Source organism: Lichenostomus cassidix, chromosome 21 (genome assembly GCF_008360975.1).
Source record: "Lichenostomus cassidix isolate B80296 chromosome 21, HeHo_3.0, whole genome shotgun sequence".
NCBI lineage: Eukaryota > Metazoa > Chordata > Aves > Passeriformes > Meliphagidae > Lichenostomus > Lichenostomus cassidix.
In genome coordinates this window covers 1703379-1731007 of record NC_139501.1, presented here as the reverse complement: position 1 = coordinate 1731007, position 27629 = coordinate 1703379, and the positions used below count along the sequence as shown (strand labels likewise).

Sequence of the window (27629 nt, the reverse complement as noted above, 5' to 3'; positions counted from 1 at the left end):
AAATCCCAAATCCTGGGATTCCCTCAGTCCCAAATCCCAGGATTGCCGGACAGTTCCCAAATCCCGGGATTCCCCCAGTCCCAAATCCCGGGATTCCCTCAGTCCCAAATCCCAGGATTGCCGGACAGTTCCCAAATCCCGGGATTCCCCCAGTCCCAAATCCCAAATCCTGGGATTCCCTCAGTCCCAAATCCCAGGATTGCCGGACAGTTCCCAAATCCCGGGATTCCCCCAGTCCCAAATCCCAAATCCTGGGATTCCCTCAATCCCAAATCCCGGGATTCCCTCAGTCCCAAATCCCGGGATTCCCTCAGTCCCAATTCCCAAATCCCGGGATTTCCCAGACAATTCCCAAATCCCAGGACAGTTCCCCGATCCCCTAAGCTCCCAGCAGCATTCCCATGAAATCAGATCCGCTCTGCACAGTGACTGAAGCTCCAGCGCTGTTATCCACGAAGATGGAGGTGTACTGCCCAGCCTGGAAAATGGGAATATTGAGACATTCTGGGGGGAAAATGGGAATATTTGATACATTCCGGGGGAAAAATGGGAATATTTGACACATTCTGGGGGGAAAATGGGAATATTTTACACATTCTGGGGAAAAAACTGGGAATATTGAGACATTCCGGGGAAAAATGGGAATATTTGATACATTCTGGGGGAAAATGGGAATATTTGACACATTCTGGGGAAAATAATGGGAATATTTGACACATTCTGGGGAAAAATTGGGAATATTTGATACATTCCGGGGAAAATAATGGGAATATTTGATACATTCTGAGGAAAAATGGGAATATTTGATACATTCTGGGGGGAAAATGGGAATATTTGACACATTCTGGGGAAAATGGGAATATTTGACACATTCTGGGGAAAATAATGGGAATATTTGACACATTCTGGGGAAAAATTGGGAATATTTGATACATTCCGGGGAAAATGGGAATATTTGATACATTCTGGGGAAAAATTGGGAATATTTGATACATTCTGGGGAAAAATTGGGAATATTTGATACATTCCGGGGAAAATAATGGGAATATTTGATACATTCTGGGGAAAAATGGGAATATTTGATACATTCTGGGGAAAAATGGGAATATTTGATACATTCTGGGGGGAAAATGGGAATATTTGATACATTTGGGGGAAAAATTGGGAATATTTGATACATTCTGGAGAAAAATGGGAATATTTTACACATTCTGGGGGGAAAATGGGAATATTTGATACATTCTGGGGAAAAATGGGAATATTTGACACATTCAGGGGAAAAATGGGAATATTTGACACATTCAGGGGAAAAATGGGAAAAATTCACATTTTGCAGCTGGGAATTCTGGATCCATCATGGGGAAAATGGGAATATCTGATACATTCCAGGGAAAAAATGGGAATATTTGACACATTCTGGGAAAAACTTGGAAAAATTCACATTTTGCAACCAGGAATTCCGGATCGATCGTGGGGAAAATGGGAATATTTGACACATTCCGGGGAAAAACTGGGAAAAATTCACATTTTGCAATAAGGAATTCTGGATCCATCATGGGAAAATGGGAATATTTGACACATTCTGGGAAAAAACTGGGAAAATTCATATTTTCTCAATCAGGAATTCTGGATCCATCGTGGGGAAAACTGGGAATATTTGACACATTCTGGGGAAAACTTGGAAAAATTCACATTTTGCAGCTGGGAATAGTAGAAATAGAAGTATTTATAGGTAAAGAAATCTTTGATGCATTTTATAATATAATAAATTGATCTATTCTGTATGTCTAAATAGTCTATTCTGTTCTAAATTTTATATTTACATAGCTATAAATTCCATAGTTAAATATGTATTTAACAAATATCTATCTATAAATAAATAATAAATATCATAATTATACTAAATTAAATTATTTTAACTATTTTAAATATAATAAATCAATTATTATATATAATTTAAACTATTTTAAATATAATAAATTTTCTATTTAGCTATAAATATCTATTTAATATTTTCATATAGATCTCATAAATATTTGTATGTAAATAAATATTTAATAAATATTGAATATTGAATATTTCTCAGAGGGAAGCTTCTGCCTGTGCCTTAAAATCAGAATTTCCAGCTGAGGAATTCCCTTTTCCCCATTTTCCCAAATCCTTCCCCACTCCAGGAACTCCCAAAATTCCCATTCCTCCTGGGATTTGGGGCAGAAATTCCCAATTTTCTCTCACCTGCAGCTGCAGCAATCCATGGACATTGATGGTGAAGAGTTTGCTGTTGCTCTCCAGCCCAGCGATCACCTCCAGGGATCTGGGGAGAAAAATCAGCATTAAAATCAGATTAAACCTCAGGAAAAACAGCCCAGAATTGCCCTGGGAGTAATTAATAGTAATAATTCATTAATAGCTGTTTGGCAATTATTAATTTCTAATTATTTGGTAACTATTTATCACTGTATAGTTATTTATCACTATATATTTATTTATCACTATATATTTATCACTGTATATTACTATAATAATAATAATAATTAATTAACTGGTAACTATGACTATAAATAATAGCAATTATTAATTTATAATTATTTGGTAAATATTTATCACTATATAGTTATCACTATATATTTATCACTATATATTTTTCACTATATATTACTAAATTGTAATAATTCATTAATAGCTGTTTGGCAATTATTAATTTCGAATTATTTGGTAACTATTTATCACTATATAGTTATTTATCACTATATATTTATCACTATATATAACTATAATAATAATAATTAATAACTGGTAACTATCACAATAAATAATAGCAATGATTAATTTATAATTATTTGTAACTATTTATCACTATATATTTATCACTATATAGTTATTTATCACTATATATTTATCACCATATATTACTATAATAATAATAATAATAATAATAATAATTAATTAATAACTGGTAACTATCACTATAAATAATAGCAATTATTAATTTCTAATTATTTGGTAACTATTTATCACTATATAGTTATCACTATATATTTATCACTATATATTTTTCACTATATATTACTAAATTGTAATAATTAACAGTGATAATTCATTAATAGCTGTTTGGTAATTATTAATTTCTAATTATTTGGTAACTGTTTATCACTATATAGTTATTTATCACTATATATTTATCACTATATATTACTATAATAATAATAATAATTAATTAATAACTGGTAACTATCACTATAAATAATAGCAATTATTAATTTCTAATTATTTGGTAGCTATTTATCACTATATAGTTATTTATCACTATATATTTATTTATCACTATATATTTATCACTATATATTACTAAATAGTAATAATTCATTAATAACTTTTTGTAACTAGCATGAAAAATAATAGTAATAATTCATCAATAGTTCTTTGGTAACTATCATGATAAATAACAGTAATAATTCACTAATAAATTCTTTAAACTGTTATTAAAGACTAATAGTCTTGAAACTATTATTTAAACTGTTGTGATAAATAATAGTGATAATTTCATTTTCATTCATAAATAATTTAATTACAAAATAATTAATTTAATTTAAAATAGTTAATTATTTTGTAACTATCATGATAAATAATAATAATAGTAATAATTATTCAATAATTATTTGGTAGCATTTTACCATGATAAATAATAGTAATGATCAGTTTGTAATTATTTGGTAACTGTTTATCACTATAAATAATAAATAAATTAGAAATAATAATACAATTTAGCACAGAGAGGTTAAAACCCCAAATTAAAACCCCAAAATTAAAACCCAACATTAAAACCCGAAATTAAAACCCAAAATTAAAACCCAAAATTAAAACCCGAAATTAAAACCCAACATTAAAACTCAAAATTAAACCCCAAAATTAAATCCCAAAATTAAAACCTGAAATAAAAAACCAAAATTAAAACCCAAAATTAACCCCAAATTAAACCCCAAAATTAAACCCCAAATTAAACCCCAAATTAAACCCCAAAATTAAAACCCCACATTAAAACCCCACATTAAACCCAAAATTGACCCCAAAATTAACCCAAAATTAAAACCCCACATTAAAACCCAAAATTGACCCCAAAATTAACCCCAACATTAAAACCTGAAATAAAAACCCAAAATTAAAACCCAAAATTAACCTCAAATTAAACCCCAAAATTAAACCCCAACATTAAAACCCAACGTTAAACCCAAAATTAAAACCCAACATTAAAACTCAAAATTAACCCCAAAATTAAACTCCAAAATTAAACCGAAAATTAAACCGAAAATTAAACCTCAAAATTAAAACCCCACATTAAAACCCCACATTAAAACCCAAAATTGACCCCAAAATTAACCCCAAAATCAAAACCCAAAATTAAAACCCAACATTGACCCCAAAATTAAACCCCAAAATTAAAACACCAAATTAAACCCCAAAATTAAACCCCAAATTAAACCCAAAATTAAACCCCAAATTGACCCCAAAATTAAACCCCAACATTAAAACCCAACATTGACCCCAAAATTAAACCCGAAATTAAAACCCCAAAATTAACCCCAAATTGACCCCAAAATGAAAAGGAATCACTCAGCACAACAATTCCATCACAACTCCGCAGAACAATCCCACCACAATTTCTCACAGAAAATCCATTTCTGGTGAAATCTCTCTTCCCGAGGGGGTTGGAACATTCGGGAATGTTGGGAATTTTGGGGAATTTTTGGGATTTTTCCCAGATTTTCGGGATCACTCACGTGTATCTGTGGCAGAGGGACTCGATGCAGATCAGCACCCTGACGCTGTCCCGAGCCCGCAGCTGCACTCTGCTCTTCAGCTCACTGTGGTCTGGGAAACAATGGGAAAAATGTCAAATTGATGGGAATTGGGGGATTTGGGGTTGGTCACAGCATGGGGAGAGCGGGGTGAGGTTGGGGTGAGGAGATCCTAAAATCCCATGGGGCAAAGGCAACTGGATCCAGCTCTGGCCATCAGTGGTACTGGGAAAACTTCAAAAAAAAAAAAAAAAAAAAAAAAAACCACAAAAACCCACCACACAAAAACTTCTGGGATATGGGATTTGAAAAGGGAATTTAATAAAGGGAATCTAGCTCTGGGATCAGTGGCACTGGGAAAACCTGTGGGATATGGGATTTGAAAAGGGAATTTAATAAAGGGAATCCACCTCTAGCCATCCATGGCACTGGGAAAACCTCTGGGATATAGGATTTTTAAAAGGAATTTAATAAAGGGAATCCAGCTCTGCCCATCAATGGCATTGGGAAAACCTGTGGGATATGGGATTTGAAAAAGGAATTTAAAAAGGGAATCCACCAAGGAATATCCTGCTCTGGGATCAGTGGTGCTGGGAAAACCTCTGGGATATGGGATTTGAAAAGGGAATTTAATTAGGGAATCCACCAAGGAATATCCTGCTCTGGGATCAGTGGTGCTGGGAAAACCTCTGGGATATGGGATTTGAAAAGGGAATTTAATAAAGGGAATCCACCTCTAGCCATCCATGGCACTGGGAAAACCTCTGGGATATGGGATTTTAAAAGGGAATTTAAAAAAGGGAATCCACCAAGGAATGTCCATCTGTGGTCTTCAGTAGCACTGGAAAAACCTCGGGGATAATGGAATTTTAAAAAAGGGAATTTAAAAAGGGAATCCACCAAGGAATATCCAGCTCTGGCCATCTGTGGCACTGGGAAAAACTCTGGGAAAAAAAAAAAAAAAAAAACCACCAAAAACCACCCACCACACACAAAACCCAAAAAAAAAAAAAAAAAAAAAAAAAACCACCAAAAACCACCACAACAAAAACACAAAAAAAAAAAAAAAAAAAAAACCACCCACAACAAAACCCAAAAAAAAAAAAAAACCACCCCCACCACAAAAAACCCAAAAAAAAAAAAAAAAAAACCACCACACGGAAAACCTCTGGGATATGGGATTTTAAAAAGGAATTTAATAAAGGCGATCCAGCTCTGGCCATCAGTGGTACTGGGAAAACTTCTGGGATATGGGATTTGAAAAGGGAATTTAAAAAGGGAATCTGCCAAGGAATATCCTGCTCTGGGATCAGTGGTGCTGGGAAAACATCTGGGATATGGGATTTGAAAAGGGAATTTAATAAAGGGAATCCAGCTCTGGCCATCCATGGCACTGGGAAAACCTCTGGGATATGGGATTTTAAAAAAGGAATTTAAAAATGGGGATCCAGCTCTGGGATCAGTGGTGCTGGGAAAACCTCTGGGATATGGGATTTGAAAAGGGAATTTAAAAAGGGAATCCACCAAGGAATATCCAGCTCTGGGATCAGTGGTGCTGGGAAAACATCTGGGATGTGGGATTTGAAAAGGGAATTTAAAAAATAAAAGGGAATCCACCAAAATATCCATCTGCCCATCAGTGGCACTGGAAAAACCTCAGGGAAATGGAATTTAAAAAAGGGAATTTAAAAAGGGAACCACCAAAAATCCACCTCTGGCCATCTGTGGCACTGGGAAAAACTCTGGGATATGGGATTTGAAAAGGGAATTTAATAAAGGGAATCCAGCTCTGGCCATGCATGGCAAGGGGAAAACCTCTGGGATATGGGATTTTAAAAAAGGAATTTAAAAAATGGGAATCCAGCTCTGGGCATCAGTGGTACTGGGAAAACATCTGGGATATGGGATTTGAAAAAAGGAATTTAAAAAAACAATTAAAAAGGGAATCCATCAAGGAATATCCTGCTCTGGGATCAGTGATGCTGGGAAAACCTCTGGGATATGGGATTTGAAAAAAGGAATTTAAAAAAGGGGATCCATCAAGGAATATCCAGCTCTGGGATCAGTGGTGCTGGGAAAACCTCTGGGGTATGGGATTTGAAAAGGGAATTTAATTAGGGAATCCACCAAGGAATATCCAGCTCTGGGATCAGTGGTGCTGGGAAAACCTCTGGGATATGGGATTTGAAAAAAGGAATTTAAAAAAGGGGATCCATCAAAGAATATCCAGCTCTGGCCATCAGTGGTGCTGGGAAAACCTCTGGGAGAATGGATTTGAAAAAAGGAATTTAAAAAGGGAATTTAAAAAGGGAATCCACCAAGGAATATCCAGCTCTGGGATCAGTGGTGCTGGGAAAACATCTGGGATATGGGATTTGAAAAGGGAATTAATAAAGGGAATCCACCTCTAGCCATCCATGGCACTGGGAAAACCTCTGGGATATAGGATTTTTAAAAGGAATTTAATAAAGGGAATCCAGCTCTGCCCATCAATGGCATTGGGAAAACCTCTGGGATATGGGATTTGAAAAAAGGAATTTAAAAAAGGGGATCCATCAAGGAATATCCTGCTCAGGGATCAGTGGTGCTGGGAAAACATCTGGGATATGGGATTTGAAAAGGGAATTTAATTAGGGAATCCACCAAGGAATATCCAGCTCTGGGATCAGTGGTGCTGGGAAAACCTCTGGGATATGGGATTTGAAAAAAGGAATTTAAAAAAGGGAATCCACCAAAGAATATCCATCTCTGGCCATCAGTAGCACTGGAAAAACCTCTGGGATAATGGAATTTAAAAAGGGAATTTAAAAAGGGAATCCACCAAGGAATATCCAGCTCTGGGATCAGTGGTGCTGGGAAAACATCTGGGATATGGGATTTGAAAAAGGAATTTTTAAAAAGGGAATTTAAAAAGGGAATCCACCAAGGAATATCCACCTCTGGCCATCCATGGCACTGGGAAAACCTCTGGGAGAATGGATTTTGAAAAAGGAATTTCCCTGGATGCAGAGCTCTCAGGAGGATCAGGGCAGAACTCCCTTTGATAAATTTGCTCCCCAAAATGGATAAATTTGGATATATTTGGGATACATTTGCTCCCAAAATGGACAAATTTGGAGGGAACATGGATTTTTCCATGGATTTCCCAGCCTGCAGAAGGCAAATCCAGTTTTTCCCTGGCTGCAGAACTCTCAGGAGGGTCAGGGCAGAACTCCCATGGATAAATTTGGATATATTTGGAATAAATTTACTCCCAGAAATGGATAAATTCGGAGGGAACATGGATTTTCCATGGATTTTCCACCCTCCGAAGGCAATCCCTGTTTTCCCTGGCTCAGAGCTCCCCGGGCAGAACTCCCATGGATAAATTTGGATATATTTGGGATAAATTCAGAGAGAACATGGATTTTCCCATGGATTTCCCACTCTCAGAAGCCAATCCATGTTTTCCCTGGCTGCAGAGCTCCTGGAGCTCCCAGGGCAGAACTCCCATGGATAAATGTGGATATATTTGGGATAAATTTGGATATATTTGGGATAAATTTGGATATATTTGGGATAAATGTGGATATATTTGGGATAAATTTGGATATATTTGGGATAAATTTGCTCCCAGAAATGGATAAATTTGGATATATTTGGGATAAATTTGGATATATTTGGGATGAATTTGCTTCCAGAAATGGATAAATGTGGATATATTTGGGATAAATGTGGATATATTTGGGATAAATGTGGATATATTTGGGATAAATGTGGATATATTTGGGATAAATTTGGATGTATTTGGGATAAATGTGGATATATTTGGGATAAATGTGGATATATTTGGGATAAATTTGCTTCCAGAAATGGATAAATTTGGATATATTTGGGATAAATTTGGATATATTTGGGATGAATTTGGATATATTTGGGATAAATGTGGATATATTTGGGATAAATTTGGATATATTTGGGGCAAATTTGCTCCCAGAAGTGGATAAATTTGGATATATTTGGGATAAATGTGGATATATTTGGGATAAATGTGGATATATTTGGGATAAATTTGGATATATTTGGGATAAATTTGCTCCCAGAAATGGATAAATTTGGATATATTTGGGATAAATTTGGATATATTTGGGATAAATTTGCTTCCAGAAATGGATAAATGTGGATATATTTGGGATAAATGTGGATATATTTGGGATAAATTCAGAGGGAACACGGATTTCCCGTGTTTTTCCCACTCTCGGCAGGCAATCCCTGTTTCCCGGGATCTCTCACCGATGTGGACGTTGGCAGAGAACTGGTAGATGCCCGCCAGCGGCGCGGTGAATCTCCCCGAGGGCAGGTCCAGCCCGGAGCCGCGCAGGAAGGCGCCTCGCCCGGGGGGCTGCGGGGGAAAAACAGCCGGAGAGTCCCAAATTGTCATGGGGTGGAGCTGGGGGACAGCCTGAGCCCTGCAGGCGTTCCAGAGATTTGGGCTGGTCCCAGATCCCTGGGCTGGTCCCAGATCCCTGGGCTGATCCCAGATCCCTGGGCTGATCCCAAATCCCTGCATTGATCCTAAATCCCTGCATTGATCCTAAATCCTTGGGCTGATCCCAAATCCCTGCATTGATCCTAAATCCCTGGGCTGATCCCAGATCCCTGCATTGATCCCAAATCCCTGGGCTGATCCCAAATCCCTGGGCTGATCCCAAATCCCTCCATTGATCCCAAATCCCTGGGCTGATCCCAAATCCCTGGGCTGATCCCAAATGCCTGGGCTGGTCTCAGATCCCTGCATTGATCCTAAATCCCCACATTGATCCCAAATCCCTGCACTGATCCCAAATCCCTGTGCTGATCCCAGATCCCTGCATTGATCCCAAATCCCTGGGCTGATCCCAAATCCCTGTGCTGATCCCAAATGCCTGCATTGATCCCAAATCCCTGGGCTGATCCCAAATTGCTGGGCTGATCCTAAATCCCTGGGCTGATCCCAAATCCCTGCATTGATCCTAAATCCCTGGGCTGATCCCAAATCCCTGGGCTGGTCCTGCATCCCAAAAACCAAACGCTCCTGAATCCCAAAAACCAAACACTGCTGGATCCCCAAAACAAACACTGCTAAATCCCCCAAACAGGTCAAATCCATACTTTTCCATCCCAAAGGATTCTGTGATTCCAGGATTCTAAATCCACGTGGAACAGCAGTGGATTTTTCTGTTAAATTGGTTAAATTCATCAAACCCCCCAAAATCACAGAAGGAGCTGCATTGTCTCCTTATCCCACCAGGATTTGGGATCATTCCAGGCTGGATTTCCCTTTTTTCATCCCTTCGTCCCTTTTTTTTTTCTGCAGCACCACAATCCCACAGCAATCCCAGCAAATCCCAACTGATCAAACATTCCTGTCCCTTCATGCCCTCCCTGCCCTGGTTTTCTCCAGCAGGGTGAGGTTTGCTGGCTGAAATATCCCATGAAATCCCAGGAAATATCCCATGAAATCCCAGGGAATATTCCATGAAATCCCAGGAAATATCCCATGAAATCCCAGGAAATATCCCATGAAATCCCAGGAAATATCCCATGAAATCCCTGCTGCCTCCCAGGATCCTCATCCAAACTCCACAGGGATTTATTCCCGAGGAAATCACTCTGTAATTCCAGAAAAAAAACCTCAAATATTCCAGTGTTTCGCTCTGGAAAACCCAAATCAGTTTTTCCCCCTCAGTTCATCTCACACCTCCCTCAGGCAATCCTGATTTTCTGATTTTCCTGATTTTTCTAGGAGGAAAAATGGGAGTCACTCCTGGAGAATTGGGATGAGAATTCCCAGTTTCAGGGATCCAATGGATTGATCCTATAAAACCTGGATTGATCTTAATAAAGAAAAGGTTTGATCTTAATAAAGAAAAGGTTCATCCAGGCCCAGGATATCCAAAATATCCTCATCCAGCAGCAAAATTCCAAAGGCTTGGAATTCCTCTTGGCCTCAAGGAACCAGAGAGCATGGAAAGCTGCTGGGATGCTTTAAATGATCTAATTCCAGGGAAATTCCCAGGAAAATCCCATTTCCATGGCACTGCCTTCTAGTTCTTGCTGGGGAAAGGTTTTTCAAGGAGAAATCCTTCAAAATTCCCAGGAAAATCCCAATTCCACAGCCTGGCAGTGCTTTCAATTCCTGCCAGGAAAAGGTTTTTCAAGGGGAAATCCTTAAAAATTCCCAGGTAAAATTCCCAGGAAAATCCCAATTCCACAGCCTGGCAGTGCCTTCACAATCCTTGCTGGGAAAGAGATTTTCCAAGAGGAAATCCTTAAAAATTCCCAGGAAAATCCCACTTTCATGGCAGTGCCTTCAGCTCCTGCTGGGAAAAGCTTTTTCAAGGGGAAATCTGTAAAATTCTCAGGTATAATTCCCAGGTAAATCCCACTTCCATGTCAGTGCCTTCAGATCCTGCTGGGAAAAGGTTTTCCAAGAGGAAATCCTTAAAAATTCCTAGGTAAAATTCCCGGGTAAATCCCAATTCCACAGCCTGGCAGTGCCTTAAATTCCTGCTTGGAAAAGGGGAAATCCTTTAAAATTCCCATTAAAATCCCAATTCCACAGCCTGGCAGCACCTCCAATTCCTGCTGGGAAAAGCTTTTCCAAGGGGAAATCCTTTAAAATTCCCATTAAAATCCCAATTCCACAGCCTGGCAGCACCTCCACTCCTCCACTCCTCTCCCTGTCTCCCGCTGGAATTCCTCCAAGGCAACATTCCCACCTTTTCCTCTCCATCCCTCCCTCGGAATTCCCCTTTTCCCAGGGCACAAGCCCAAACCAGACCCTTCACGTCGCTGGCACCGCAGGATTCCGGAGCGATTCCAGCCAGGAATAATTGGGATGGAGTTGGGCAGAGCAGCCCTGAGGCATGGGAAGCAGCAGGGCTGGCATTTTGGGATTATTCCCAATTTTCCGTGCTAATTAATGAGGCAGCAGCTCCCTGCCCACCCCTCGGGGACAATCAGCACCCAGCCCTGAAAAGATTCCAAAAAGCTGCCAAAAGTTTGGGGGAAATCCAGGAAAACGCCCTTTTGGGGTGGGAGGAGTCCGGGCAGGAAAGCTCAGCAAGGAATGGGATTTTTCCTGTCAAATTCCCTCTCCTGGCACCGCAGGAATCTCAGAATCTTCGTGATCTCCCACAGCTTTTGGGACCCCAAAATCCCAATAAATAATAATAAGAAGAGCTTCAAACCCCAAAAGTCTCCCCTCAATCTCCTTCAGCCCCTCATGAGATCCCTCCAGACCTTCCCCATCCCTCCTTTAGGTAATTTCTCATGGATTTATTTCTTTTTTTTTTTTTTTAGTTTCTTGGAGGAAAACCCCACAGAGCCAAGCAAAGCCCTGGAGCTGTTCCACAGAGAGAAAAAACAACCCCAGAAGATCTGCAAACCCCAAAAATCTCCCCTCAATCTCCTTCAGCCCCTCATGACATCCCTCCAGACCTTCCCCATCCCTCCTTTGGACAATTTCCCATGAATTTATTTCTTTTTTCTGAGTTTCTTGGAGGAAAACCCCACCGAGCCAAGCAAGGCCCTGAAGGTTCCAGGGACAAAAAATCAGAATTTCCCCTCAGAAGAGCTTCAAACCCCAAAAATCTCCCCTCAATCTCCTTCAGCCCCTCATGACATCCCTCCAGACCTTCCCCATCCCTCCTTTAGACAATTTTTCATTAATTTATTTCTTTTTTTTGAGTTTCTTGAAGGAAAACCCCACCGAGCCAAGCAAGGCTTCTCCACCCTGGAATTCCTCCTCACCGACTGGAAGTTCTGGAGCTCCACCAGGGTTTTCTTGTCCACCACGACCTGTCCCTTGAGCTGGCAGTGGAAAGCTTGCTCCACTCTCCTGTGGGTTGGGATGTCCTGCAGGGCCAGCAGCTCTGGGGGAAGCTGGCTGGGCTGGGCTGAGCCAGCCAGGGATGCTCGCCGCTCGATGGCTTCTGGGGGAAAAGGGAAAAAGTGGGGAGAAAAGATTAATTTGGGGGTTTGGCCCATGAAAGTGTTCATTGTGGGATTGGAATCTTGCATTTGAATCTTATTTTTGGGGGGGTTTTTTTCAGCCAAGCGGCTCTGGGGGAATATTTTTGGTTGCCAGGGGAATGCTTGATAGCAAAGCTGGTTCTGGATTTGTCATGGTGCTTCACCAAAAAAAATCCCTCAAAAAAACCTCAATATCCTTTTAAAATCTTTTAAAGTCTCCTTGAGCTCCTGCAGAAGACTTTTCCTGGTGATTTCAGCCTTGGGGGAATATTTTTGGTTGCCAGGGAAATGCTTGATGGGGAAATTGCTTCTGGATATCCCAGAAAAATATTCCTCAGAAAAATCTCAAAAAAACCCTCAAGATTCTTACACACTTAAACATCCTTTACCTTTAATATCCTTCTAAAATCTTTTAAAATCTCCTTGAACTCCTGCAGAACTTCCCTGGTGATTTCAGCCCTGGAATATTTTTGGTTGCCAGAGGAATGCTTGATGGGGAAATCTGGTCTCGATTTGTAATGGTTCTTCACCAAAAAAATCCCTCAAAAAAACCCTAAAAGCTCCTACACCCTTTAATATCCTTTACCTTTAGTATCCTTTTGAAATCTTTTAAAATCTTGAATTCCTGCAGGAGAATTTTCCTGGTGATTTCAGCCCTGGGGAACATTTTTGGTTGCTTGAAGTCAAAGCTGGTTCTGAATTTGTCGTGGTTCTTCACCAAAAAAACCCTCAAAAAACCCCTCAAAGCTCTTACAGCCTTCAGTGTCCTTTTTAAGTCTTTTACCTTCTAAAATCTCCTTGAACTCCTGCAGAACTTCCCTGATTTCAGCCCTGAGGGAACATTTTCCAGAGGAACGCTCGAAGATGAAGCCATTTCTTGATTTATTGAGGTGCTTCATCAAAAAAACCCCCAAAAGCTCTTACAGCCTTTCATATCCTTTACCTTTATAGCCTTTAAACCCTTTTACCTTTTAAAATCTCCTTGAACTCCTGCAGAAGAACTTCCCTGGTGATTTCAGCCCCAGGAGCTCCCGGAGGCCCAGGAGGCCCAGGAGGCCCAGGAGGCCCAACTAGGCCTCGCTGAGGGGAAAAGAAAGAAAAAATTGGGATTAGGAGGAGAAAATTGTGGGGAAAGAGCAAAAATCCTACAGGGAGAGCAGCAGGGGGAGGAATTCCAGGAGAATTGCTGATTTCTTCAAGGAATTCCATGGTGAAATGAGGGGGAACAGCCAAGAGTGGCCAAGCAGGAAAATTCCCCTCATGATCCATTGTCACTTAATATTTAGATCATTAATTTGATATAAACCACTTGATTCGTTTAGCCTTTGGGAGACTCTGACTTTATCTCGTGGGAGGAGAAAGAAAAAGTGGATTTTATTGCTATTGAGTGGGAAAATAACCCTCAAAAAGGCCAGAGGAGAAAAAAAAAGAATATTTTATCTCTACTGAGTGGGAAAATAACCCCAAAAAAGCCAGAGGTGAAAAAAAAAGTGGATTTCATTGTTATTGAGTGGTAAAATAACCCCAAAAAAGGCCAGAGGAGGAAAAAAAAAAAAGAGGATTTTATTTCTACTGGGTGGGAAAACAACCCCAAAAAAGCCAGAGGAGACCAACAAAATGAGGATTTTATTGCTATTGAGTGGGAAAATAACTCCAAAAAGCCAGAGGAGAAAGAAACAGTGGATTTTACTTCTACTGAGTGGGAAAATAACCCCCAAAAAAGGCCAGAGGAGACAAAAAAAAAAGAGGATTGTATTGCTACTGAGTGGGAAAATAACCCCAAAAAAGGCCAGAGGTGAAAAAAAAGAGGATTTTATTTCTACCGAGCAGGAAAACAACCCCAAACCCTCAGTTCAAACCCAGCTGCAGCAGGGAAATCTCTCTCCCATATCCCAACCAACCCAACTTCTCCAAAACCAGAGCAATCACCCCGAAGAAAGGAGAATTCAGCCCAGTTTGGGGTGGGAAGGAAAACCCCAAAAATCCCTGTGGATGGAGAAGAACCATGAGAGCAAACAGTACCAATTTTTTGTCTTTCCCTTTGCATCTCCTCCTGGGGTTTCCATCATCAGGTCGATGGACGAAGGAGATCCATGTTCTCCTGGGGTCTGTCAGCCGGGGGGCTGCAGGGTCCTGCTGGGGAAAATGGGCAAAAAGGGTGGGATTGATGTTTATCCCGAAAAAATCTGTGGTTTGTGTTCTTCGGGAGGGAACTGGGGTGGTGCATATCTTGGGAATTGCTGCTTGGGAAGGCGTGGATTGTTTTCCTGGTTTTTTTTGCTTTTAGCCGATTTTTTTATTTTGTTTTTTTTTCCTTTTGTCCTATAAAGCCATGGATTGATCCTTTAAAGTTTGGATTTATCCTATAAAGTAACGGATTTATCCTATAAAGTTTGGATTTATTCTATAAAGTATGGATTGATCCCATAAAGTGATGGATTCATCCTATAAAGTATGGATTGATCCTATAAAGTTTGGATTGATCCTATAAAGCCATGGATTGAGCCTATAAAACCTGGATGGATCCTATAAAGTATGGATTTATCCTATAAATAATATAAAGTATGGATTGATGCTATAAAACATGGATTGATCCTATAAAGCCATGGATTGATCCTATAAAGTTTGGGTTGATCCTATAAAGCCATGGATTGATTTTAGGAAACCTGGGTTGACCCTATAAAACCATGGATTGATCCTAGAAAACATGGATTTATCCTATAAAGTATGGATTGCTCCTATAAAGCCATTGATTGATTTTAGGAAACCTGGATTGACCCCATAAAGTACGGATTGATCCTATGAAGTAATGGATTTCACCTATAAAGTCATGGATAGATCCTATAAAACCATGGATTGATCCTATAAAACCTGGATTGATCCCATAAAGCCATGGATTGATTTTAGGAAACCTGAATTGATCCTATAAAGCCATGGATTTATCTTAGGAAACCTGGATTTCTCCTATAAAGCCATGGATTGATCTTATAAAGCCATGGATTTATCCTATAAAACTTGGATTGATCCTAAAAAGTGGGGATTTTTCCTATAAAGTAATGGATTTATCCTATAAAGCCATGGATTTATCCTACAACGCATGGATTGATCCTATAAAACCTGGATTGATCCTATAAAACCTGGATTTATCTTAGGAAGGAAAAGGTTCATCCAGTCCCAGGATATCCACAATATCCTCATCCAGCAGCAAAATTCCAAAGGCTTGGAATTCCTCTTGGCCTCAAGGAACCAGAGAGCATGGAAAGCTGCTGGGATGCTTTAAATGATCTAATTCCAGGGAAATTCCCAGGAAAATCCCATTTCCATGGCACTGCCTTCTAGTTCTTGCTGGGGAAAGATTTTTCAAGGAGAAATCCTTAAAGATTCCCAGGAAAATCCCAATTCCACAGCCTGTCAGTGCCTTAAATTCCTGCCAGGAAAAGCTTTTCCAAGAGGAAATCATTAAAAATTCTCAGGTAAAATTTCCCAGAAAAATCCCATTTCCCCAGCAGCACCTTCAATTTTTAGTGGGAAAAGCTTTTCCAAGAGAAAATCCTTTAAAATTCCCAGTTAAAATTCCCAGGAAAATCCCATTTCTCCGGCAGCGCCTTCAGTTTTTCCTGGGAAAAGCTTTTTTTGAGATGAAATCCCTAAAATCCTCCAGCTGCTGGGACTGCCAGTGCTGGAAAAATCCTCATTTTTTCCATGGAAAAGCTGCTGGGATGCCAAAGATTGTTCCCTGCTGGCTCCTGGCCGTTATCAGTTGGCTCCAAATTCAGATTAAAATGCCCAGAAATCCTTGGAATTCTGCCCAGGTTTCCGATCCCAACCTGCAGAGTGACAGAAAATCGGGAAATTTGGGTTTTCTGCCCATTTCTGGGCTCTGGAAATGGAATTATCCAGAGGAGTTCTGCCGTTGGATTTGGATCCATCCAAAATAAATTCTGGATTTTTTTTTTTTTTTCCCCAAATCTCACTTTATAAGAAGAGATTGATTGACTGATTGATGGATTGATTGATTTCTAAATCTCTCTTATAATAAGATAGTTATTTATTTATTGCTGAATTTCGCTTTGTAAGAAGAGATTAATTGATTGATTGATTTCTAAATCTCTCTTAATAATAAGATATATATTTATTTATTTATTTCTGAATTTCGCTTAGTAAGAAGAGATTGATTGATTGATTGATTTCTAAATCTCTCTTTATAACATATTTATTTCTTTGTTTATTTATTTCTAAATCTCACTTTATAAGAAGAGATTGATTGATTGATTGATTAGTTGATTTCTAAATCTCTCTTTATAGTAAAGAGAGATTTACTTTATTTATTTATTTATATCTAAATCTCACTTTATAAGAAGAGATTTATTTATTTATTTATTTAGAGATCTCTATGAGAAGGGATTTTTCAATTTATTTTTTATTTGTAAATCTCTCTTTATAAGAAGAGTTTGATTGATTGATTGATTGATTTCTAAATATCTCTTTCTAATAAGATATTTATTTATTTATTTACTTACTTACCTAGGAATCGCTTTTTATAAGAGATTTGTTTATTTATTTATTTACAGATCTCTGTAAGAAGAGATTTTTTATTTATTTTTTATTTGTAAATCTCTCTTTATAAGAAGAGACTGATTGATTGATTGATTGATTGATTTGTTTATTTATTTCTCAATCTCTTTACAAGAAGAGATTTATGAAAGGAATTTTGCTCCCGAATTTGTTCCCAATTGTTCCGAAATTTGTTCCCAAATCTGTTCCAGATTGTTCCCAAATCTGTTCCAAATTATTCCCAAATTTGTTCCTGATTGTTCCCAAATTTGTTCCTGATTGTTCCCAAATTTGTTCCCCATTATTCCCAAATCCAATCCCGATTGTTCCCAAATTTGCTGTCAGTTGTTCCCAAATCTGTTCCCAAATTGTTCCCGAATTTGTTCCCAAATTGTTCCCAAATCTGTTCCAAATTATTCCCAAATTTGTTCCCAATTGTTCCCAAATCTGTTCCCCATTATTCCCAAATCCAATCCCGATTGTTCCCAAATTTGCTGTCCATTGTTCCCAAATCTGTTCCCAAATCTGTTCCCGGTCATTCCCGCTTTGTCCCAATTCCGGGCAGGTTTGTCCCCTCGTTGCCATGGCAACTGCCATCCCCATGCTGCTGATCAAAGAGTCCCGAGGGTCCTGCTGGGACAGGGACATTCCGGGGACAGGGACATTTTGGGGACAGGGATTCCCAGCCCCAAACCTGCTCTGAACCCCAAAACCCCAAAATCCCACACAAATGTTCATCCCAAAGGATTCTGAACAACCCCCGGGAGGTTTCTGCTGTTTCCAGCCTGATCCCAACCCTAAAAACTGCTCTGAATCCCCCAAACCCCCAAAATCCTACATAAATATTCATCCTAAAGGATTCTGGACAACTCCCTGGAAGGTTTCTGCTGTTTCCAGCCTGATCCCAACCCTAAAAACTGCTCTCAGTCCCCCAAACCCCAAAAATCCTACAAAAATGTTCATTCTAAAGGATCCTGGATAACTCTCTGGAAGGTTTCTGCTCTCCCTTCCTGCTCCCAACCCTAAAAACTGCTCTGAATCCCCCAAACCCCAAAAATCCTACATAAATATTCATCCTAAAGGATTCTAGACAACTCTCTGGAAGGTTTCTGCTCTCCCTTCCTGCTCCCAACCCTAAAACCTGCTCTGAATCCCCCAAACCCCCAAAATCCCACACAAATATTCATCCTAAAGGATTCTGAACAACCCCCGGGGAGTTTTCTGCTGTTTCCAGCCTGATCCCAACCCTAAACCTGCTCTGAACCCTCCAAACCCCAAAAATCCTACAAAAATGTTCATCCTAAAGGATGCTGGACAACTCTCTGGAAGGTTTCTGCTCTCCCTCCCTGCTCCCAACCCTAAAAACTCCCAAATCACCCAAAAATAATGCTGCAAACAGCAACTTGGACCTCAGAGATGCAATTCTTAGGCATTGTGTGAAAAATACCATTATCAGTAATATTATTGAATAATAATTACCTAATAATTAATGAACAATTAATCCATACCAGTTATCCTTGATGATTAAGAATGAATAGCAATAGAATAATTATTACTTAATAATATTGATAGATATAGATATAGATAGATATAGATATAGATGATATAGATATAGATATAGATATTGATATCGGTATTGATATTGATATTAATATTGATATTGTATTGATATTGATATCGGTATTGGTATTGATATTGATATTGTATTGATATTGATATCGGTATTGGTATTGAAATTGATATGGTATTGATCGTAATAGCAAATCAATAGTAATAGTAATAGTAATAGTAGTGCTAATATTGGTAATAATAATGTTAATAGTAATGCTAATATGGTTAATAGTGTTACTGTTAATAATAATAACAATAATAACTATAATAGCAATAATAACAACAATAATAATAACAATAATAATAATAACAATAATAATAATAACAATAATAATAATAATAATATAATTCCTGCAGCTCCCAGAGAAAAAAACCCAAAAAAACCCCCAAAACCAAGCAAAAAAAGGCCAAAAATCAAGACTCAAATCAAATTTCATTTAAAAAACCAACCAGAATTCCTCAAGTTTTCCTAGAATAATTAGGGAAAATCCCCGAAATTTCCCCAGACGCACCTTGGGGTGGCCGTGCAGCTCGTCGCTGTTGGGCAGGCTGGCGTTGAGCGGCTCGGGGAGCCCGCGGGGATCGCTGCCGCCCCGGCGGGGATCGCTGCCGCCCCTGCCCGGGCCCGGCCGGGCACTCAGGCAGAGCTGCAGGCACAGCAGCGCCCAGCCCAGCGCCGCCCAGCCGCGCCCAAACATCCTCCGCGAAAAGGGAAAGGGGATTGGGGCACAACAAATGGGGAGAAGCGGGGAAAAGCCCCTAAGAGCCCCAAAATAGGGGGATGGTGGAGCTTCCTGGGGATGGAGGGATGGAGGGAGGGAGGGATGGATAAATGGATGGATGGATGGATGGATGGATGGATGGAGGATGGATGGATGGATGGATGGATGGATGGATGGATGGATGGATGGATGGATGGATAGATAAATGGATGGATGGATGGATGGATGGATGATGGATGGATGGATGGATGGATGGATGGATGGATGGATAAATGGATGGATGGATGGATGGATGGATGGATGGATGGATGGATGGATGGAAGGATGGATAGATAAATGGATGGATGGATGGATGGATGGATGGATGGATGGATGGATGGATGGATGTGGCCCAGAGGGTTCTCCTCAAAAAATAAAATAAAATAAAAACAAAAATCCCAAAGTGGGTGAGAAGGATCTCAGATCTCAGCAGCTCCTCTGGGTTGCAGAGTTCGAGGGATGGATGGATGGATGGATGATGGATGGACGGACGGATGGATGGATGGATGGATGTGGCTCAGAGGGCTCTGCTCAAAAAAATGAAATAAAGTCAAATAAAATTAAAATCAAAATCCCAAATAAGCAGGTTAGAAGGATCCAAGCAGCTCCTCTGGGGTGCAATGTCCAAGGGATGGATGGATGGATGGATGGATGTGGCTCGGAGGGTTCTGCTCGAAAAATAAAATGAAATAAAATAAAAATCAAAGTCCAGAACAAGCAGGTCAGACGGATCCCAGCAGCTCCTCCGGGTTCTGCTCAATAATTAAAATAAATGCTTAAAAATTCCAAAAGAAGCAGGTGAGGAGGATCCCAGCAGCTCCTCTGGGCTGCAACATCCAAGGGAAAACAGGGATGGATGTGCTGAGGGCTCTGCTCAAAAACTAAAATAAAATTTAAAAAACTACCAGAAATAAACAGGTGAGAAAGATCCCAGCAAGTCCTTCGGGCTCTGCTCAAAAAAATAAAATAAATGTACAAAACAATCCCAAATAAACAGGTGAGGAGAATCCCAGGAGGTGGAGAAAATCTCCAGAAGATCCCAGCAGCTCCTCCGGGCTGAGTCCGAGGGATGGATGGAGAGCTCTGCTCAAAAAAACAAAATAATTGTAAAAAAATCCCAAATATCCAGGTGAGAAGGATCCCAGCAGCTCCTCCGGGCTGAGTGTCCAAGGGAGGCTCTGGAATTCCTGCCACCCACCTTGCCGGGAAAACCGGGAAAATGGGGAGAAAAACGGGGAAAATGGGGAGAAAACGGGGGAAATCGGGAGAAAAACGGGAAAATCGGGGGGAAACCGGGGAAAATTGGGAGAAAACGGGAAAAAACAGGAGAAAAACGGGATAAATGGGGAGAAAATTGGGAAAATCGGGAGAAAAATGGGAAAATCGGGAGAAAACCGGGGAAAATCGGGAGAAAACCGGGATAAATCGGGAGAAAATTGGGAAAACCGGGAGAAAACCGGGATAAATCGGGATAAATCCAAGCGCTCCGGAGTTCCGTTCAGCAGGTTCCGCTCGGTGCCGCTCGGCTGGAATTCATCCCAAACATTCCCGCCGGGAATTCATCCCATCCGATCCCTCAGGGAGAAATCCTCATCCTTCTCTCCCCGCGGGGTTGTGATCCCAAACTGATTCCAGGGATTTCGGAGCATCCCCAGCTCAGCCCCGCCGGGAGAAATCCGGGATTTGGGAATTCCTCACATCCCAAAATTCCCTCCGGGGAGATCCCCGAGTCCGCGAGGGGAAAGGAAATTTCCCCAAGTGGGTTTTTCCTGCTTTTCCAGCTGAGTTTTCCCGGTTTTTTTCCCCCTAAGGAATGGCAAATCGCGGAGCTGTCAGACGGGCGCAGATCCTCGTGGGCTTCTCATCCCAATCCTCCTCGCCCCGGGCAGAATTCCAGAGGAATCCTCCTCGGGCTGCTCCTTCCCTCCCTGCAGGAACAGCGAAACTTTCTGCCGCACCTCCTCGGCTGAAGGAGTTCCCATCGACTCCCAGAAAAAAAATGGGAAAAGAACAAAAAAAAGAAAAAAAAAAAAAGAAAAAAACAACAAACCAGGAGGAGGAGGAGGAGGAGGAGGAGGAGGAGGAGATTGTAATGAGCTGTCAAAGCTCTTCTCCTCACATCGCCATTAACTCGCGGGCGGCTGGAGCCAGCGCGCTGTGCCAGGCTGATGGAAATCAGAGCCGCCGCTCCTCCCTGCCCAGCCCCAGAAACCCTCCCTGCCTCTGCCGCCAAATCGGGAAAACCCAAAATCCCCGCCTTGGATCGAACCCGCGGCGCGGTGGATGCAGCCGGATGAATTGCTGGGATTTTTCCCGGTTTTTTTCCCAGATTTGGGTGGAATTTTCACTGGTTTTTCCCCTGCTGTTCTCACCTTTAGGTGGTAATTTGTTTTTACAAATAAAAATTTGTCATTCCAAAGGTTTTCATCCCTCAGCATTTCCCAGCGCTTGGACATTCCACATCCCTGCCAGTCCCACACCACCACCTGGGATAAACATTCCAATTCTTTCCCATTAAAACGGGAATATTTGCAAGGATTTCCCTGGGATTGCACCAGGAGAAAACCCAGGGGTGGGAAAAAGCTGAAAATCCCAGAATCCGAAGCTCTTTACGCCACCAGCAAGGGAGGAATTCGCTTTGTTTTGATAATTCCTTTTTTCATAAATTCTGTGATCCGAGGGAGAAATGCCAGCAGGGTTTGGGTTGGGAGCAGAAGTCTGTGGGTCAGGAGGGAAAAATCCGGATTTCTGGATCTGGAGCAGAAATCTGGAGTTGTGGACGAGGAGGGAAATTCGGGATTTATGGATCTGGAGCAGAAATCTGGTTTTGTGGGTGAGGAGCAAAGCTCTGGATCTGAGGATGAGGAGGAAAACTATAGATCAGGAGGAAAACTCAGGATTTGTGGATCTGGAACAGAATTCTGGATCTGCGGATTAGGAGCAGAAATCTGGACTTGTGGATCAGGAGGAAAAGTCTGTGGATCAGGAGGAAAACGGGATTTATGGATGAGGAGAAAAGCTCCGGCTTTGTGGATCAGGGGCAGAAATCTGGGTTTATGGATGAGGAGCAAATCTCTGGATTTATGGATCAGGAACAGAATTCTGCATCTGTGGATCAGGAGGAAAAATCTGTGGATCAGGAGGAAAACGGGATTTATGGATTAGGAGAAAAGCTCTGGATTTATGGATCAGGAGCAGAAATCTGGATTTATGGATCAGGAGAAAAACTCTGGATTTATGGATCAGGGGCAGAAATCTGGGTTTATGGATGAGGAGCAAAACTCTATAGATCGGCAGCAAAACTCTGAATTTCTGGCCTGGGAGCAAAACTCTCCATTTGTACCTCAAGGAAAACAGAATCCCAAACCAACCCGAGCCCAAACCCAAACCCCACAACAAACAAACACACTTCAAAAGTTATTTTCCCCCCACCACCTCCTGGCTAAAAACCCCAACAATTGGGTCACAAACCCTCAAACCCCGGCGGGAATCTCCGGCAGGAGAAGGGTTAAGGCGCTGCCCTCCCCCGGCGGCTCACATTCCAGGGGCAGGACGTGGCAGACTGGATTTGTTCATAATATTTAACTTTCCCCGGCGCCTTCTCCCACTCCAGGCTGGATTCTTTCAGGTCGGTTGGAGCCAAGCCCCGAGTTAGTCGGAGTCTGCCGATGACACATTAATGGGATGGATGATCCTCACATCCCGGCGGCTCTGCCGCGCCGATCCTACTGCGGCCAAATTTAGGGGTTTGGGGAATCAATCCTGGCTGTGTTTGGGAGAGATGAGAGTTATGGCTGAGCCCGGCGGGCTTGGAGGTTTTGTCCTATTTTGGGATGGAAGGAGAGGAGGTGGATTGGGTCCAGCTGCCCAGCCTGATCCCGAAGCACCTGAGAGCTCCCAAAGCATCCAATTCCCAAAAAAATTGGGAAGTTGTGATTTTCCCAGAGCACAGCAAGGCTAGGAGCTCAGAGAACTGGGAATAACTGGGAGTAACTGGGAGTAACTGGGATCATCACCATCCCTGGAAGTGATAAAAATCCTATTAACGGGATAAAAAAATCCCATAACTTCAGGTCACATCCCAGGGCAGCAATCCCAAAGCACCTGAGAGCTCCCAAAGCATTTAATTCCCAAAAAAATGGGAATTTTGGTGTTGCACTGCCAGAGCACAGCAAGGCCAGGAGCTCAGAGAACTGGGAATAACTGGGAATAACTAACTGGGAATAACTGGGATCATCACCATCCCGGGAAGGGTTAGAAATCCTATTAATGTGGAATTTCAGGTCACATCCCAGGGCAGCAATCCCAAAGCATCTGAGAGCTCCCGAAGCATCCAATTCCTAAAAAAAATGGGAATTTTGGTTTTGCACTGCCAGAGCACAGCAAGGCCAGGAGCTCAGAGAACTGGGAGTAACTGGGAATAACTAACTGGGAATAACTGGGATCATCACCATCCCTGGAAGGGTTAGAAATCCCATAGTTTCAAGTCACATCCCAGGGCAGCAATCCCAAAGCACCTGAGAGCTCCCAAAGCATCTAATTCCCAAAAAAATTGGGAATTTTGGTGTTGCACTGCCGGAGCACAGCAAGGCCAGGAGCTCAGGGAACTGGGAGTAACTGGGAATAACTGGGGAGTAACTGGGAGTAACTGGGATCATCACCATCCTGGAAGTGATAAAAATCCCATTAATGGGGTACAAAAATCCCATAATTTCAGGTCACATCCCAGGGCAGCAATCCCAAAGCACCTGAGAGCTCCCAAAGCATCCAATTCCCAAAAAAATTGGGAAATTGTGATTTTCCTGAGCACAGCAAGGTTGGGAGCTCAGAGAACTGGGAAGGAACTGCAAAATAACTGGAAATAACTAACTGGGAATAACTAACTGGGAATAACTGGGATTCAGTGCTTTTTCCCAGGATCAGTGGGAATGGATTCAGGTTGTTCAGATCAGATATTTGGCATTTTTTTCAGGATCAGAGTGGACAGGGAAGCCACTCAAAGCATCGAATTCCAAAAAAATTGGGAATTTTGGTGTTGCACTCCCAGAGCATGGCAAGGCCAGGAGCTCAGAGAACTGGGAATAACTGGGAATAACTAACTGGGAATAACTAACTGGGAATAACTGGGAGTAACTGGGAAGAACTGGGATTCAGTGCTTTCTCCCAGGATGAGTGGGAATGGATTCAGGTTGTTCAGATTGGATATTTGGGATTTTTTTCCCAGAGGGTTTTTTGAAAATCCCACAGGAATCCAGGCTCCCCAGGGAATTCCCACATTCCCAGGGATGCCCAGCTTGGGATTTTTGGGGTTTCCCGGGCAGAGAATCCTCATTCCTGGATTTTCAGGGATTTGGGAATGCTTGGAGTTCCTGTGAAATTAATTCCTTTTTGGGATTTTTTTCCATTAAATTTCTTTTTTCCAAAAAATTCACGATCCTCAGGATTCCTTCCAGCTCGGGATATTCCATAAATAATTATCTATTATTATTTATTTTATATAATTCCATAAAAACTTCGCTCAATTTCCCAATTCCCGACTCAGCTGCGCCACCTCGTGGCGAATCCAGAAAAACATCAAAATTCCCCGAAAAAAAGGGAAAAAATGGGAAAAAATTCCAAGTTTTTCTTGCTCCAGGTGGGAAAAAACCCAAAGCTTTCTGCGCTAATTAAAAATTCCCAATTAACCCTAATGAAATCCGCATTGCTGGATTTTCAGGGATGTGGGAATGCTTGGAGTTCCAATTAATTCATTTTTGGGGATTTTTTTCCATTAAAAATGTGATTTTCCTGCTTTAAAAGTCCAATCTGTCCATGGGAATAGCAGCATCTCGCTGGGAATTTCTCTCCCTGGTTAATTAATCACTAATTGCCAATAATAATTATAAATCTATTACAAAAACCCACAAATTCAGGAGGAATTATTCCAATATATCCCAATATTTCCTCCAGGAGCAGGAGGTTTGTGGGAATAATTTGAATTATAAAATACAGAATAATTTGAATTATAAATTTCTTACTCTGCTGAAGAAAAGACATCAAAAGGAAGCTGAAAAATCCAACTGGAAAGGAAAAAAAAATCAGCAAAAATCACTTTTCTCCTCCATAATTTCTATTTCTGCATTAATGAACTGAAATATTCCCAATTTTGCTCCTTTTTTTCCCCAAAAAAAGCCCCTCAAAGTCCATTTTTCTCACGGATGTTTATTATGAACAAACATTACAACTCAGCCACTCCCAGTCCTGGAATTCCTGGAATTTCCACAACCTTGGAATCTCCAAAAGGGGAAAAAAGGGGAGAAAATCCCAAAAATTCAGGATTTTTTATGAAAAAAACCCCAAAAATCAATTTATAACGATTTTCCAGGAATTGCAGCCTGGAAATGAAGGGCTGAGATTATTCCAAGATCAAATCCCAAATGGGAATTTGGATTGAATTCCAGGAAATTGGAATTTTCCCTTCAATCCCTTGGGGAAAATCAAACATAAATTGGGTTTTTTGGGAGGTTTTTTGGGTCAAATCTCCACCAAAAAATGGAATAAATATTCCATTCCTAAAGGAAAAGAGCTGGAAAATTATTGGAATTTTCCTGGAATTCACAGGGATTCCTCTCAGCATCCAAAAAATGGAATTGCTTTCAAATCTTCCTCCAAATCCAGGGAAAAAAAACTGGAATTTTGGGGTTTTAACACAATTTTTAGGGAAAAAAAAAAAAAGCAGCACAGCCAGGGTTGAAGCAAAAGGATTTTGTTGATTTTTCACTCCCTGAAAATGAGATTCACCTCCAGGTGGGGCTGAAATCGGATTTTTTGTGCCACAAAAAGGGTTTTATTTCACTTTTCCAGGTGTTTTTCTTGGAGCTGGGTGAGGAAAAGGTCCCGAAATTAATCGAATAAAAAGATTAAATAGTAATAAAAGCAATAAAATAATAATAAAAAGAAATAATCGAGGGCTTTAGAAAGAAATTTTTAATTTCAGTTTTTTTTCCACATCCTCACATCCCTCAGCTGACATCAGGAGGATCAGATTTAGGATTTTTTTTAGTTGAGTTGATCTGATTTTAGGAATTTCTGAGGAATTTTGGGATTTTCTGTGGAATTTTGGGAATTCCTACCCAGAGCAGGGAATTTTTTGTGATGCTCTTGAGTTCTGATTTGAGAATTTTGCTTCAAAATTCAGGAATTTGAGACATTTTAGCCTCAAAATTCAGGAATTTGAGATATTTTTCCTTCAAAATTCATGGGTTGGAGACATTTTTGCCTCAAAATTCAGGAATTTGAGACATTTTGACCTCCAAAATTTGGGATTTTCTGTTCCCAGGGGTCATTCTCACTCCAAAATTTGGGATTTTCCCATTTCCAGGGGTTATTCTCACTCCAAAATTTGGGATTTTCCCATTTCCAGGGGTTATTCTCACTCCAAAATTTGGGATTTTCCCATTTCCAGGGGTTATTCTCACTCCAAAATTTGGGATTTTCCCCATTTCCAGGGTTATTCTCACTCCAAAATTTGGGATTTTCCCATTTCCAGGGTTTATTCTCACTCCAAAATTTGGGATTTTTCCCATTTCCAGGGTTTATTCTCACTCCAAAATTTGGGATTTTCCCATTTCCAGGGGTTATTCTCACTCCAAAATTTGGGATTTTTCCATTTCCAAGGGTTGTTCTCACTCCAAAATTTGCGATTTTCCCATTTCCAGGGGTTATTCTCACTCCAAAATTTGGGATTTTTCCCATTTCCAGGGGTTATTCTCACTCCAAAATTTGGGATTTTCCCCATTCCCAAAACCTGCTGCCACTCCAGCATTTGGGATTTTTCCCTCCCCACTCTAAAATTTGGGATTTTCCCTTCCCAGGCTGTTCCCTCCATCCCAGAGCCTGGAAAAAAAACCACATTTTTGGACACACAAGCGAC

General features: G+C 40.7%; 1 protein-coding gene across 1 annotated transcript; it reads right to left on the bottom strand.

Moving 5' to 3' along the window:
- Positions 1 to 379: 379 nt before the first annotated feature.
- Positions 380 to 19654, bottom strand: C1QTNF12 (C1q and TNF related 12). Its single transcript, XM_085079716.1, has 8 exons — positions 19469 to 19654; positions 14814 to 14924; positions 13760 to 13871; positions 12570 to 12751; positions 9069 to 9177; positions 4779 to 4869; positions 2236 to 2314; positions 380 to 478 (listed from the first exon to the last, which is right to left on the bottom strand). Exons 1-8 carry the CDS (start codon positions 19652 to 19654, stop codon positions 380 to 382), a joined length of 969 nt encoding a protein of 322 aa, XP_084935842.1.
- Positions 19655 to 27629: the final 7975 nt, after the last annotated feature.

Bases quoted from the DNA above. Each gene is read 5' to 3' on its own strand.
- C1QTNF12 (XM_085079716.1), bottom strand. From the start codon at position 19,654: ATGTTTGGGCGCGGCTGGGCGGCGCTGGGCTGGGCGCTGCTGTGCCTG. The intron at 14,925-19,468 runs GTGCGTCTGGGG...TTTCCCCAGCAG, and splicing joins AGCTGCACGGCCACCCCAAG to GACCCTGCAGCCCCCCGGCT. The intron at 479-2,235 runs GTGAGAGAAAAT...CCCATTTTCCAG, and splicing joins ATGGATTGCTGCAGCTGCAG to GCTGGGCAGTACACCTCCAT.